The sequence below is a fragment of the Sesamum indicum genome, linkage group LG6, assembly GCF_026168435.1.
Source record: "Sesamum indicum cultivar Baizhima isolate 11 linkage group LG6, ASM2616843v1, whole genome shotgun sequence".
Lineage (NCBI taxonomy): Eukaryota > Viridiplantae > Streptophyta > Magnoliopsida > Lamiales > Pedaliaceae > Sesamum > Sesamum indicum.
Window position 1 is genome coordinate 4,419,747 of NC_142662.1, and position 14,985 is coordinate 4,434,731.

At 36.4% G+C, this 14,985-nt stretch overlaps 2 protein-coding genes across 2 annotated transcripts; one reads left to right on the top strand and one right to left on the bottom strand.

Annotated features, from left to right (window-relative positions):
* The first annotated feature begins 43 nt into the window (after positions 1–43).
* Positions 44–4,251, top strand: LOC105179139 (Leucine-rich repeat (LRR) family protein). Its single transcript, XM_011102739.3, has 6 exons — positions 44–352; positions 1,065–1,219; positions 1,828–2,045; positions 2,517–3,126; positions 3,221–3,736; positions 3,861–4,251. The coding sequence occupies exons 1-6, from the start codon at positions 183–185 to the stop codon at positions 3,956–3,958; spliced, it is 1,767 nt and encodes a 588-aa protein (XP_011101041.1). The 5' UTR covers positions 44–182; the 3' UTR covers positions 3,959–4,251.
* A 1,304-nt stretch (positions 4,252–5,555) lies between these two features.
* Positions 5,556–14,673, bottom strand: LACS4 (AMP-dependent synthetase and ligase family protein). The gene is made up of 19 exons (XM_011102740.3): positions 14,250–14,673; positions 13,218–13,281; positions 12,991–13,080; positions 12,461–12,517; positions 11,480–11,528; positions 11,284–11,360; positions 10,991–11,030; positions 10,804–10,898; positions 9,682–9,849; positions 9,411–9,521; positions 9,243–9,330; positions 8,789–8,855; positions 8,358–8,433; positions 8,148–8,265; positions 7,273–7,518; positions 7,057–7,196; positions 6,519–6,701; positions 6,280–6,399; positions 5,556–5,842 (listed from the first exon to the last, which is right to left on the bottom strand). Exons 1-19 carry the CDS (start codon positions 14,399–14,401, stop codon positions 5,807–5,809), a joined length of 1,977 nt encoding a protein of 658 aa, XP_011101042.1. The 5' UTR covers positions 14,402–14,673; the 3' UTR covers positions 5,556–5,806.
* Between the last annotated feature and the right edge of the window lie 312 nt (positions 14,674–14,985).

Below are 14,985 nucleotides of genomic sequence, written 5' to 3' on the forward strand. Positions count from 1 at the left end.
ACTCCAAGCAATCTGTTTCTTTTGCTTTTATCTTTTTCTTTTTTTTTTTTGTCAAAGTGTTGAAATTTGAAAGTCAAATTTTCCTCTTCTATTCTGAATCAATTTCCCCCAATAAAAACCTCACGTAAATCCGAATTCTTTAGATATAGAAGCCCCGACTAAAATTGGAAAAGCTAGGATCAATGGAGAGTTTTTTGGTGCGCATGTGCATCGAGGCAGCGACGGAGAGCGCCGCCGCCGTCGAGAAGTGGCGGAGGCAGCGGCGAACTCTTGAGAGCATGCCATCTCATCTAGCCGAGGCTCTTCTCCGTCACCTACTCCGCCGCCGCCTCCTTTTTCCTTCTCTACTGGAGTATGTCTTCATATTTAAACTAGGAAATTTGCTTTATTAATCTTGTTGCTCTTTATTGAGCTGTTAATGTAACTTTATGCTGATGATCTGAACTTCGAGGACGTTTGAACTACGAATGATGCATGTTTCATTAGGTAAATGTGAAGGAAATTTTCTCAGATGAGTGCTCGCGAACTAATTTCACACAATTAGTTTTGTTTAACATTGATTCGTTTATGTTTATGCTACCTTTCACTAGTGAAATCATATTTGTAGTCTGTAAACTTATAGATTAGATTGCTTCGTAAGGGCTACATATAACTGATATAGAAGGTTATGTTTGAGAAGACAGTGATCTTTCTTTTTGTGTGAGGTGTTATGTGATGACTGATGATCTGTGTATAGTTTAGATCACACAGTCTGGGCTAGCGGGCATTTGATCTACATGTGTTTGTCCAACTCGAATTTTAATGGATGCACCGTGGTTCTTAATTCATCTACTTGCTTGAATTATTTGATGGATGACGTTAAGCGTTCGAAAATAAATTATTGATCAAAATGAGATATAGTAAGCAGCGGATTATCAGATTGACCTTTTGTGTATCAGTTTTGATGTGGCAATCATTGCATGGATACTACAGTAGGTTGTATGTGTCTATCATAGACATGATAACAAACTGGCTGCACGGTTGTACATTGTATTTGATATGTTCATTTATTTGTCATCCTTCAGAGTTTTCAAATACAGTGTCGAGGAAATTGATTTGAGAGGTGAGAGCTGTGTAGATGCAGAATGGATGGCATACTTGGGGGCATTCCGATACTTGCGTTCAATTATTCTTGCAGACTGCAATAGAATCAATAATTCAGCCCTCTGGAGTATAACAGGTGTAATTATTGTGCATTTTAACTTTATTTGAACCCATTTGGAAATCTATACACTATTGGTTTTCACCCAAATAGGATGAATTTTGTGCCTATGGCAATATGGGATCCATGTATCATCTTACTTTCTTATTTCCTGAACTGTTTGCTTCAGTTTTCTTTGTTTAACTGTCTTGTAGCTGGGATATGAATAAGTTGGGACTAGATGCCATCTCTTGCCCCTCGATTGATTGGTTCCTTCTAGACAACGTTTAGTTGCTTATTTATTTATTTTGTTATCTGCGTAGTTGATCTCCAGTTATTAGTTTCAAAGAGCACATTCACATTCTATGTTTTAGGGGCAAGCAATACCTGAAAAAGATATTTCTCATTGTTACCTCTTCATTAGTTTAGTTACAGACTTATGTAAATTATGTTAAATCTCAAGCTTATGGTGAACTTTTGGTAATATAAGTGCTCTGCCTTCTATTATAACATATCTGTTCTAGTACTAACCCCATTGATTAGCAAGTTTCAGATCTATGTTGCTTCTGAGCTGATTTGTTTTATGATGGTTACTTGCAGTTCATATTCTACAATGTTGGTCATAAATTTGTTTTCAATTCTTTCAGGCATGGCAAATTTAAAGGAGGTGGACCTTTCAAGATGCTCCAAGGTAACAGATGCTGGCATTAGACACCTATTATCAGTTCCAGCCCTCGAGAAATTATGCATTTCAGAAACAGGTGTTACTGCAGACGGTGTCGCTGGTCTCGCTTCACTGACCAACTTATTTATGTTGGACCTGGGCGGTTTACCTGTAACTGATTCAGCTTTGAGTTCTCTCCAGGTGTGAAATCCATGTGTCTATGCTCTCTCTCTCTCTCTTTTCTTCATCTTTACACACAAAAAAAAAAGGAGTAGTGGATATCTTCGAAAAAGATAATGGGATACAAAGGATCTTAATAGAAGCTTTATGGGCTTTGTTGAAATAAAACTTTCAGTTTCATATTGTTACTCACTTTTCAATTCCAATAGGATCGTTTCCTTGTGGGGGGGGGGGGGGGTGATCGTTTATATCTTCAAGAGTCGGCTTGGTCCTGGGACTTTTAGGCTTGTCTTTGCTAATGGATTTCAAGCTATGTGAGATTTCAGTGTCATGTTACCAAGCTCCGTTCACCTTCTTGACTTTCACATATTTCTTTTTTTTTTTTTTTTATCATTGCCAATTGCATTGAATTGCTAGTTATATTTTAATGGGTCTGTCACTTGGATATCTCAACTTGTCAAAACTGACGGACATCATTTAAAAAATTTGTAGGTTCTCAAAAAGTTGAAACATTTAGAGCTTTGGGGCAGTGAAATATCTAATGAAGGAGCAGTTCTTCTCAAGACGTTTCCAAGCTTGAGTTCCTTGAATCTGGCTTGGACCAACGTAACAAACTTGCCAAATTTGTCTTCTCTTGCATATCTAAACATGAGTAACTGCACCATACATTCTCTCTTTGAAGGAGAAGGTCATAAAGCTTGTTTGGAGAAACTTGTACTATCTGGAGTTACAATGACTAATGTTTCTGAAGCCTTCCAATATGTTGAAACAAGTAAACTTTGTTTCTTGGATTTGTCCAGCTCTTCCCTTCAGTCATTCAGCTTTCTGCATTCCATGAGTGCACTTACCAATTTGAACCTGTGTGATACTGCACTGGTTGACGATTCAATCGAACACATTGCATATATAGGAGCAAATCTAAGATATTTGAATCTCAGCCATACAAAAGTAACTTCTGAAGGTATTGGAGCATTGGCTGGACATGTTCCTAACCTTGAGATAGTATTACTGTCTGGCACACACATTGACGATACGGCTGTCTCATATATTAGCGTGATGCCATCGCTCAAAGCCATCAACCTGAGCAAAACAAACGTGAAAGGTGCTGTTCCAATGTCAGCATCATTCAGTGCCTTTTGGTTTCTCTTTTGCTGGACTTTTGTAGACCAATCCTGAAATGTTGGTTTCTTCTCCAGGTCTGATTCACCAGGAAAGTGATGTTTCTGACGGCATCCCAACATTTGCTGCCCTGCAAAATCTTAGCCATTTAGAAAGGTTGGACTTGGAGGAGATACATATTAAGGATGCAGCACTGCATCCTCTGACAAACTTGGGCAGATTGAGCTATCTATCTCTGCGAAGTGTCTCCCTCACGGATGCATCTTTATACCATGTTTCATCTGCTCTAAAGTTGGTATATCTGGGTGTTCGTGATGCTGTGTTGACTGATTCTGGGCTCAATTGTTTCATTCCTCCTCCAACATTGGAAGTGCTTGATCTCAGGGGCTGCTGGCTATTGACGAAGGATGCACTCTCACTTTTCTCTCATAAGCATCCTCAAATTGAGATTAGGCATGAGCTTATCGAGACACTAGACAAACGAAATTTCCAGTATCCATCTACATCATGCACAACTACGAAGAACTCGCAACATAAGCGCAGGCAGGGCAAGCCGTCCACTTCACCTCTCAGGTCTGATGAGATTTTTCTAGGTACGATAACTAAACTGCATCTCTATGAGTTTTTATCAATTGTTATCCTACCTTATACTACATCTCCATTGAATTACCACAATGATGATCCCATCTTAACCACTTCCTAGTGATGCCCATGCAGATCAAAGGCTGAAATATAGTAGAGAAGAATTATTAGCTTTGCAATTTTCATCTGCGACAGTTTCGCCTTCAACTCATCAAGGTAATCCGAGACCTTAATATGACAGTGGCTGGATCTGACTCAGGTTCTTAACAATTAAATGTGCCTGTGCCTCCGAGGGAAAGCGTGAATTATGTGTAGGTTTCTACTTCTAGGACACCATGTTGTATGCAGAAGTTGATTAAAGAAAAGTGCTATTATTCCCTGCATCAGTCAAGCTGAAGTATCCCGACGATTTTGTACTTATAGATAATGCTCTTTTTTGCACTTCTTTTCTGTGTGATAATGCAAGCGCGGGGTTCGTAGTCGATGTGATATTAAATAGAGACAAAATTCATTTTTCGTCCAATTACTATAGGGATGCTAAGTTTTTCGTCCGTTTGCTATTCTAAAAATAGATTTAGTTCTCCAACTGTTGATTTTTAACACATTTAGTCATGTAACAAACAATAATATTGACAATTTTTTTCTTGCAACTGGACATAAAGCCACATCCATCCTTTTCAAAAATTAATTATAAAAAAATAAATATCCTACTTCATAAACACCCCAAGACCAATATCCCAATTGATATGTGATGAAAAAGCTCACATACACAATGTCATAAAGTGCAGCTCCTCCATAGCCTACAATGGATGGACACTAACACAGCAAGACGGACATAATATGATACGGTACGAACACATCGACATAAAAAATGTAAAAAAATTAGAACACGAATATATATAAAATATAATTTTTATTATGTATATTCTTAATTTCTCATAAAATTAAAATATACAATATAAAAAATATTAAAATAAGCATGTCTTACATTTTCACTTCTTGCCAAATGTAGCTTCAACAATATACAATAATTAGTTAATTTTAAAAACTTTACAGTGAAAAATTTTTAATATTCAAATTAATTAGATCATCATGACCATCTCTTGAATTTTTTATAATTTCATCCCAAAATTTTTAGTCTAAGAGAAGTTAATTAATTCTTTTTCTTCTTTATTAAGCCCAAAATTCTCTGTTTCTTTTAAACAGCCCAAAAATTTTTAAAATTATAAAAAATAAATAAATAAACATGTCGGACACACCAACAGACGTACCCGAACCGTGTCTTTGTTCGATACTGCATCGGATAATTTTTCAAAATGTCCGTACATTATAGTCCTTAGCTGACCCTACTTTGGTCACTCACATGCAAATTTCCCTGTCATCAGTAGAACGCTAACTTTGATACTATTTGTCACTTACCCACATCCATTCCTAAAAATCAATTATACTAAGGAGGAACACACCACTATATAAACCCTGGAAAACCCATCTCCCAACTAATGTAGAGACCAATGTTTGTGACACCTATCTAGCCTGATAGATTAGGTCTAGGCCCTGGAGTTCACTGCTTGGTCAAAAGATCCCAGTGTTTCCCATTTGACATGGAAATAGTCAAACAGAGATGAGGGGAAAAATAAATTTTGAAGCTACAAAATGTAAACAGAACTTAAAAGTTATATTAGTGAACGTGAAAAGGTCCAAGGGACCATGGTGAATATCAGCCAGAAAAGGAAGGAAATTTCTATTTATAGCAAAAATCGTTCTCCAAAAGACTCGCTAACACAGCAGCAAAACCAAGTGCTGATTGGCTTCACATTAAGCAAATAATAATTCAAAAGGAAAAAGAAAAAAAATATATATAAGTGTAGTACATTGCAGTTTTAATACATAATAAAATTCTGGAATAGCCATATATACAGTCTGAAGCCATCATTTTCCATATCTCAGAGTCTACATTTGGGAAGTGGGTGTAAAGGAACAAGTGTACCAAACGCATCAAAGTAAACCGCGCCATAAGAAAATACTGTCAAAGCATATTATATATCTTCACTGCCTGTCAAATGTACCTTTTACTAGGCTGCTTATTTCCCACTCTTGTACATGCTGTCAATGACCCCCTGCAAACATTAACAAGGATGCTTGAATTGGTAAGATAGGTGCAAAAAACTAGTGCATCAAGCCTTGAGCCCGGAGAAACAAATCTTGCTGAAATCAAGCCCTTGCTGTGAATTCAGAAAGAAATGTTCTCATGGGATGATTAAGGCTTAATTGCACAGTTGTGGGCATTTTACCAGAGAAATAGATGTTTCGCAACACAAAAACTACAAGGTTTAACAAAAATTACACACTACAATCGACATTACAAAGGGTGGAACCTTGGTATGCATGTTATCAATGAACGTACTTAATTGAGAATACCCAAAAAAGAAGTTGTGTGGAGGATTACGATTTATAACTATCAGGATAAAGTACACAGGTGTATGGAGCCAAGTAGGCCCAAAATTGGTGAGCTAAAGCATCTCATACTTTTTATTAGAAAGGCCAAAGACAGCACCTGGTAGTATTTAAGCAACTGGGGTCTTTTCTTCTTGAATGTTGGCGTGATAAGGTCTCGTTCCATGTCAAATGGGACTGGGTCGAGGTGCACAGCTTTAATGAATTCAAAACCCTTCAACTGTCAAAAGACGTAATCGATTTAGGGAAAACAGTGAAAATTGATAACAAGTTGACCAAGAAGTCTACAAGAGTTGAAACAATCAGATAAATAAAGAAGCATGCAAGAGAAGAAATAACCTTCTTTTCTTTTGCGATCCTCGAGAGCTCCCCAAGGAAGTATTCTTTTACTTTAGGATTTTCACATAGGGCATTGAAGTCCCCAGATACACCATTCTCTTCAGCCCATTGCTCCACTACTTGCTTGTTTGGGTTAATAATAGCAACAAGGAAAGACTCAAAGCTATTACCATATATCCATATCTGCAATTGAAATGCAATTTGAATATCATATAACAGCATATCACCAGTATGAGAAATGAAGGTTATGCAAGACTGTTTCTGATATAAGATCATGAATTCACTTTCTGGAATTATATATCAGGAGCCCAAAGTGGACTTCATTGTCAATCACGTCTCAAGGTGAAAAAAATACAAGGTTGGTTTTGTACAACCATCCTTGCTGAAATCTGATATATTCAAACTGCATTTAAGGCATTTACTCTATAAGTGAAGGACACAGTCATTTCCTTTTCATGCATATGTTATTAGCAGCTGATAGCATAGACTCATAAAGAAGAACCAAGAATAAGTTGAAGACAAACATCATCATACATACCGAGTCAATAGCGGGAACTAGACCATAGATATTTTCCAAGTTCTCTACTGCAACATATTCTCCTTGGGAGAGTTTAAAAATATTCTTCTTTCGATCAATAATTTTCAAGCTCCCATTTGCTTGCCATTCACCGACATCTCCTGATAATAGAATATGAAAAAAATCAGGGCTGTGAACCATTAAGTAGTCATTCCATATGATCACTGGGAGGACAACCTGTGTGAAACCAGCCATCAACAAAGACTTCTTTGGTAAGGTCATCGCGTTTGTAGTATCCTGAAAATAGAGTATCTCCCCTTACACATACTTCTCCACGTGGTGTGCTTGAAAGGGCATCATACCCCATTTCAGGAACAGATTCCAGACAAACATCCACATTGGGCACTGGAGGACCCACCGTGCCCAGCATGCTCAACTCATCCGGTATTGAAACAAATGTGCCAGCACAAGTTTCTGTCAGGCCTATACGGACCAAAAACGAAACAAAAAATGAAATAATCAGACATCAACAAGGGAAAGTAGCAATTATAACCATCAACAAATGAATTTCAAGGTCCACAAAGCAGTAACACCCGCTTCAATCCTATACCAAGTGTTCCTTGACAAACTATATATGAAATTATTTAAATGTTAGCCAAAATACACTATTAAAAAAGTCCATGACAAAGCAGACAAATGTACAATTATGGAGCATATAACATGGACATAAAAAGGGGGTGCCAACTTAAAGATATGTCTCATACATATGACGGCATGATTAACAATCATTCGAGTTAATCAGCAGGGAAATTTTAATTCAATTGTTCAAAATTTTAAAAGCAAAGTGATGGGAGATAAGATATTATTAATAATATGAGAAGGAATAGGTTGCAACATAATATTTTTTCCTACACATGTGGCACTAAATGATTAATTCGTGAACGCAATGCATGAAAGCTTCTGCTGACATCTATAAAGGAAACAATAAACCAAGGGTGAATTAAGCGCCCACTGCAAATCATGAGTAGACGAAATATATGCAGAAGAAGCCTAAGTAATATAAACAAATCCAACTTTCGCAGCAATAAATTTCATAGGACAAAGAAAAATACCATATCCCTGGAGAACATAAGAACCTGACACCACTCTCAGAAATTCTTCTACATGGGAAGCAAGAGGTGCTGCTCCGGATAAAATAAGTCTTACATTGCCGCCTAAACCTTGTTTTACCTGAAAGACATGCCAGAAGAATCACGGTTACACATCTGTTAGAACTTGAGACATGAATAACACAAAAAACTACATCAAAAAACGAAAATCACCTTACTGAACACAATTTTGTCACAAAGAGGAGATGCCTCTGTGTGTTTACGGCCCTTTCTCATACTCCGCAGTTTTCTGGGAAAAAAGAAAATGAGAAAACATCAGCTTGCAGATATTAGAACTATAGAAACTTTTGAGAACAAGCACGCTTGGGCCCTACAATATCAAGGGCACATCCTGGGAGACCTGATAATAGAATAAACCATACAGTTAAGGCCTCAAAAAGTTTGTAATTACGATATGGGAAACCATCATGACTGAATCAATATGTTTTTATTCAACAAGGTAAGCTGTTAAATATCTTTTTCAGGGCTTCTCAAGAAGCCAAAACAGGCAGGATAGTCCAGTATAGCAATTCAAGTCCAGGTCATACTAACTTCAATTTATCACTTACTCTGTAAGAGTAGAGCAAAAATGCACAAGAACTTACAAGGAATACGCAAGATTGAACATGGTGTGCTTAATGAAACCCCCAGAAGAAACTTTCTGTTGCAAACCTGAAATATGAACAGATAACTGAGATAAGAAACACCAGGAGGTCGTAAAAGAATAGAATTCTCTCAGCAGACAACCAAAGCCTTTCCACCAAGACAACAAAATCGGAATAGCCCATAAGCTCAGATGGTAATGGATAATTATTTGATTGAGGATGGTTTAAGTGGGTCTCAGAATGTTTAAATTAGAATTGACCAGTCATTTTGCAAATCTATTGGCCGGACATTTGATCCGATTATAAAAAACAACCAAGTTATGTAATGTGTGACCTAACATGGATAGAAAAATGATCCAGTAAGACAACACACTCCAAATGATCCTACGCACCCATCTTAAAGGATGGAACAATTTAAATAATAGACTAGTTATACATAATTACAGTCACCAACCTGAATAAATTCTATCTAATACCCGAGGAACTGCACAGAAAATAGTTGGTTTCAGCTCTCCAATATCTTCAACTAGTAACTTAACATCCTGCAAATGTGAAAATAACATAATATAAGAATCGTGTTTTGTAAGCTCCAATGATTGAAATGCAAGCAAAACCTCCTTACACCACGCCAAAATCCAATTGAGGCCCCATGATTGATGAAACACTCCTCAATGACACGATCAAAGATGTGTGCTAAAGGAAGATACGACAGATACACATCATTTACCGTCAACTGCAAAATACAGATGGAAGAAATTAGAGCTAATAACATAATTTTTTGAATTGATTCTTTGATGTTTTGCACATTTTTGGACAAGAGAATTATGAGATTTTAAATACTATCCCTAGGAATAATTATGTGAACAATACAAGATAAAGAGATATGTAATCACCGATTCATTAACACTCTCTAGCAGACGCTTTACACCGGCTATTAAAGTGACAATGCTGTTGTTGGAAATCATGACTCCCTTGGGGTCTCCAGTAGTTCCACTAGTATACATAATTGTACAAATGTCGGTCTTCTTTTTCACAGGAAGATCATAATCTTTATTTTCTCCCTGCACACGATGTAAAATGTAACAGCTTAAATCTTCTTTGCAGGCAACAAAGAATTGCATCAGATGTATGTATAAGTGGATGAAAAGAAAGAAGATTGATGAATCATTCTGTATTAGTTGACATTAAAAACAAAACATTAGTCAAGTGACCAAAAACATCGCACTGAACATATTAATGTTTCAGTAGCTATATAAGATGAAACATCGCCAAATACACAACATTTGTTAACTGAATTGCACACAGCATTCCTCCCCAGACATGGGGAAAATCCATGTTCCTATATATTCTAGTAGCTTTGTGGGCAACAGAAACAGTATTGAGATGGCAATCAATCTCAGAGAAGCTTGCATCACGCTAATTCATCACATGCAACTATAGTTGACAACATAATAAGCAATGCCAGCAAAAAATTCAAGATATTGTTGATTTCTAAAACCTTTTCAAGATGCTTATAGTGAAAAAATAAGGAAATGACTTGAAACAGCAAATAATGGTACCACTAATCACAATGTTGTTGCAAAAAAGTAACGACATATATAATTATATATATATAAATCTTACTAGGCTGCTTGATGTTTTTATCGAAGAACTTTCAATGATTTTAGATGGTAGGAAATTAGGAATTATAAGGTCAGTCAAACTATTTTTTCCTCGAGTAAATTAATGGGAAAATTATTTGGAGAAATATTCAGTTGCTAGAGTATTATATAGACTCTTGATGCAAAAGAAGCACCAGGTAACCAGCATATCAATGATCTTGAAATATTCCACTAGAAAAGATGTGAAAAGGTCAAAACAAACTAGCATCACTTAACAGGGACCTTGGTAAGGCCAAACTGGATGATCACTAGTTAGGCCTCATACATGAATATTTCAATATTTGTGTGGTTTTTAGCCAATCCAATACCTGATCACACAAGAATGATATAATAGATTAAAATCAACAGTCTTACCAATGACAAAAATTCATCCCAAGAATAAATAGCCACGCCAAATTTTTCAACTTCGTCCTTCTGTTGAGAAGTAACTTTTCCAAAGCTTACGATTGCTGAAATTGAGCAGCAGATTCATCATGTCATATAACATTAACAGTTAATACCCAATAATCAAAAAGAAAATCTGACTTGACAGGGTACTTACTTCTCAAGCACTTTGTTGCACCTGGAAATGTTTTTAGTAGCTGCAAATCCAAAAGTACATATCAGCATAAGTTACACATCTTCAAATCCAGGTAATTATATCTACTCTAACAAAGTTCTACCAAGTTCAGAGATAACACCCTAAACCTGCATCCTTGTATGTCCAGAAAGTAAGAGCTCAAGTATTATTAGATACAGCACACCACTAATATTTACTAAGACTTTTTATTATTGAAATAAAAATGAAAAAGAAGTTCTGATAGGACTTTATTTCCTTAGATGTAACAATTTTACCTCAGAAATTTTTTTCTCTTCTACAAAAGCAAGTGCAACTTCTGCATGGCATATAATGAATTCGACGGCTCCAGCACCTGAACCAACCAGAGGGAAGAATCAGGTCTTGCAGAAGATCTATGAGCATGGAAATGGTCTTTGTGCAGAGGCATTCTATTAATACATAAACCAATGCTGAAGGAGGAACCATACATACCTAAGGTGTCATATAAAGGGACACAATAAAGTCCATGAGCATTACATGCCTGCATCAAATTGTTTAATTTCAGGGTCAACTTGGAAAATTTATTGCAGATAGTTCCAAGATAATAATTGATAACCAACTTAAGGCCTGAAAAGTAACTACCAATGAAGAATATAAGAGGGGGAAAATATTTAGAGTCAGAAAGAACAGAAAATGAAAGAAAAAGATTTCAATGGCTTTGATTCTGTATTTTAAAATAATCCTAGTCCTGACACATATGACTCTCAAGCCCTTTCCTTGTAAAGAAGTAAAATCAAATTTGCAAGCTTTACAGAAATGATACGTCTATTGACTATTGAAATGATAAATAGAACCACATGGAGGTGCAAGCCTAAGAAATAAAACGAAACCACTATGACAGGAAATAATAAATGTGTATATCACTAAAACAAGACTGAAAACTTCAGCACAGAAGAATTGAGTATGACACTCAGAGTGGCAACTCGAAACCCTGCAAATGCTGCTTTAAATCATAAAAAATCTTCAACTATTCTATATTGCTAGGTCAATACCCCGATGTTGAGAGCATGCAAGACATGACCACAAGAAAAACAGAAGATATGTCCCTATTATACTTAACTTCTAGATCTTCTGTGGTGGTCAAGTCACCAGGAGCTTAAGGAAACAGCCTAATGTAACAAGAGTATTTACTAAAGTGCCCTGCATTTAAATGCAAATGTGCTTCGGTTGGAGAATATATGAATAATAGAGGACCAGGTTATCAAGTGGGTTAGGCCTCCCTGAGTTTCTTTCCAGGAAATAGGATCAAAATCATAAAAACTTTCTCAGAAGTTGCATTACACATGATGAGTACGAAAGGGAAAACCACAGGTACACATATATGCCTGAAAGCATGAAGTCAGCCACTGACATATGCATCATAAATGGATTCTGCAGAGGAAGGGTGAGGGAGAAAAAAATTCGAAGAAGTACCTCCATGCTCATAATCCACTCAGGGGAATTAGCACCATATATTCCACATCGCCCTCCCTGACATCATTAGACAGTTAAAAAGATATGAGATGAATAATGGTTATATTAGGAAAAGAATAAAAGGAACAGAAAGAAGACAGGCAAAAGCACAATTTGACAAAGTATAGATGAACCAAAAAAAGCAGGAGTCGAAGTGATCTCTGTAGGGTAGGAGAGAGCGGAGAAACAAAGAAGTCACCCTAATAACCAGGAAGACAACACATGACCAGCACAGATAAATGTTTGCAATAACACGAAACCATAACAATTTGCACCATGATTCATAAATTAATAACAAGATATAACTTAGAGTATTCTTATCTATGAGCATGAAATCTAACTTATGTCAAAGGTCTGGACGAACTTGCAAGAACATAGGACATTCTAACAAACTCCAAGCACACTTTAGCTTTGGGATTTTTTTTTTTTTTTTGGTTAAAAGAAATATGACAGCAGAAATACAGTTTGGAAGCAAGTTTAGTGATGCTTACTTCCTCAATGCCACAACTGCGGATTGAATTACCAACTTTCAGCACTATGTCATACACTTCTTTGTAAGTCATCCATGAGTATTTACCAGGCTGGTGAGGCAGATGAACAATGAAGATTAGCCAAAGGATTGACCAAAAGAAAGTAGAAAAGAAGAATATATCTGAAGAAAATTGAAATTTCAAGCATGTACAAAAGAACTGCTAATTATTACAGAATAACTATATACCTTCCCATCGACAATTTCACGACGGCCAAGCATTCGGTTATTAGGAAACTTCTCCACCGACAAACTGCGTCACAAAAGAAAATGTTTGATTCAATATTTGTCAACATTGGAAGTTAAGGTGGCAACAAAAACAGTATTCAAAATCAAGAATAAAGTTCCAGTATGCAGGAAGCAAACATGCAGCATTCCCTGAGGGCAGAAAATACTAGTATATCGGAGAATCCCATATATGTTTGCTCATATAAAGCTTCATTTTCCATCATGTGTCTTTCTACCCTTCTCAGTCTAATACTTGTAACAATAGACAATCAGATCAACTTGAAGAATCAAAGAAAAATTTCAGAGCTTCTTCTTCTGCCATATACTTCCTTCTCTTTCTTGGTACTTTAAGTACACTGCAGATACGTGAAGGTATGTTGCAGGACCACTCAAAGACATGATATGTACAAGAGGCCTGTCCAAAGACTTAAAAATGATTGAAAAATTATATGTTCAAAAGGAAACTGGGAAGAACATATGAACTGCACCAAAAAAGCAAACAAAGAAACATATGTTTAAGTCCATCAAATTATTCTTTTCCAGACCAAGATAAAACCATTATCTCCATTCTCGTGGGGCCAACATCGTAGCTTTGAACCTTACTCAACAAAAAGAATAGTGGTTTGATGCTTACACTTTCTACTGTTATCAGATTCAGTTGCACAAATAAATCTCCTCCAAATTCTCACAAAAGAAGAATATTTCAAAACTCTCTTTAGCAGAAAACCAAATCCCCATCTCAATACCGTCATTCAACTCCATATTTGACACAAGCAACAGAAACGTTGACTTCCACTTTGAAACCAGACAGAAAGCACCACAACCAAAACTACGGCCCACGGACTTAAAACACACATGCATCAGACGCCTCCTCATGGAAAAGCCTAAATAAAACTAAACAAACCACTAAATCACTAAATCAAACCATCAGCATAAACATCTCCTGATTTACAGAAACAAAAATTAAAAAACACAATAGCAAAAAAATCAGACCGGAAAATATCCCAACAGCTGTCTAGTCCAGGAATCGGCTCCGGAAATCCATCCTTGGCAAATTTACTCCGGTAAACAGGTCCGACCGACGGCTTCCCATCCTTGGCAGGCTTCCCAGGCTCCACCTCCACAGTATACCTCTCCTTCGCCATCTCCAAACCTTCTCAAATCTCTCTCTACACAAAATGTGATGTATTAACAAGTAGCCTGTAGAGATAACAGTTACGTATATCTATATCTATAAATGCTTTCTTCTGCAGACAAGTAGCTGTAGAGAGGGAGAGTAAATCGGCAGATCGTTTGAATGGTAAGGGAATAATGTTTGACTTGAAGACAAAATAGCAGAAGAAGAGGGTAGAGAAGGAAAATGGCTGGGCGAAAATCAACTTAACGCGCCAGTGCGTGTGGACAGAGTAATGAGACTCGACTCGCAGCCTGTCGCAGACAGTTCAGACTTCAATCCAATGGACCACTTATTAAAAATTTACGTCTATTTAATATTATTTCAAAATATTTACAAAAAAAAATTAATTACACTTACACCCCTTCAAAAATATAAAATTATAATTTCCTGTAAAAAACATTAAAATTATATTTAACCTGCTTTAAAAATTCACTATTTACGCTTAACCACCTTTCATTAGAATTTGAAAGAAAAATGCTGAAGTTAAAAAAAAAAATTACATAAATTTCATATTTTATTCCTCATTTAATATTTTTATTGTACTTATAAAAA

Excerpts from the sequence above, each read along its gene's own strand:
- LOC105179139 (XM_011102739.3), top strand. The coding sequence starts at position 183 with ATGGAGAGTTTTTTGGTGCGCATGTGCATCGAGGCAGCGACGGAGAGC. Across the intron at positions 1,220-1,827 it reads AGCCCTCTGGAGTATAACAG|GCATGGCAAATTTAAAGGAG; the intron begins GTGTAATTATTG and ends CAATTCTTTCAG. Across the intron at positions 3,737-3,860 it reads GTCTGATGAGATTTTTCTAG|ATCAAAGGCTGAAATATAGT; the intron begins GTACGATAACTA and ends ATGCCCATGCAG.
- LACS4 (XM_011102740.3), bottom strand. The coding sequence starts at position 14,401 with ATGGCGAAGGAGAGGTATACTGTGGAGGTGGAGCCTGGGAAGCCTGCC. Across the intron at positions 11,361-11,479 it reads CCCTTTATATGACACCTTAG|GTGCTGGAGCCGTCGAATTC; the intron begins GTATGTATGGTT and ends TGGTTGGTTCAG. Across the intron at positions 11,031-11,283 it reads AAGAGAAAAAAATTTCTGAG|CTACTAAAAACATTTCCAGG; the intron begins GTAAAATTGTTA and ends TTGGATTTGCAG.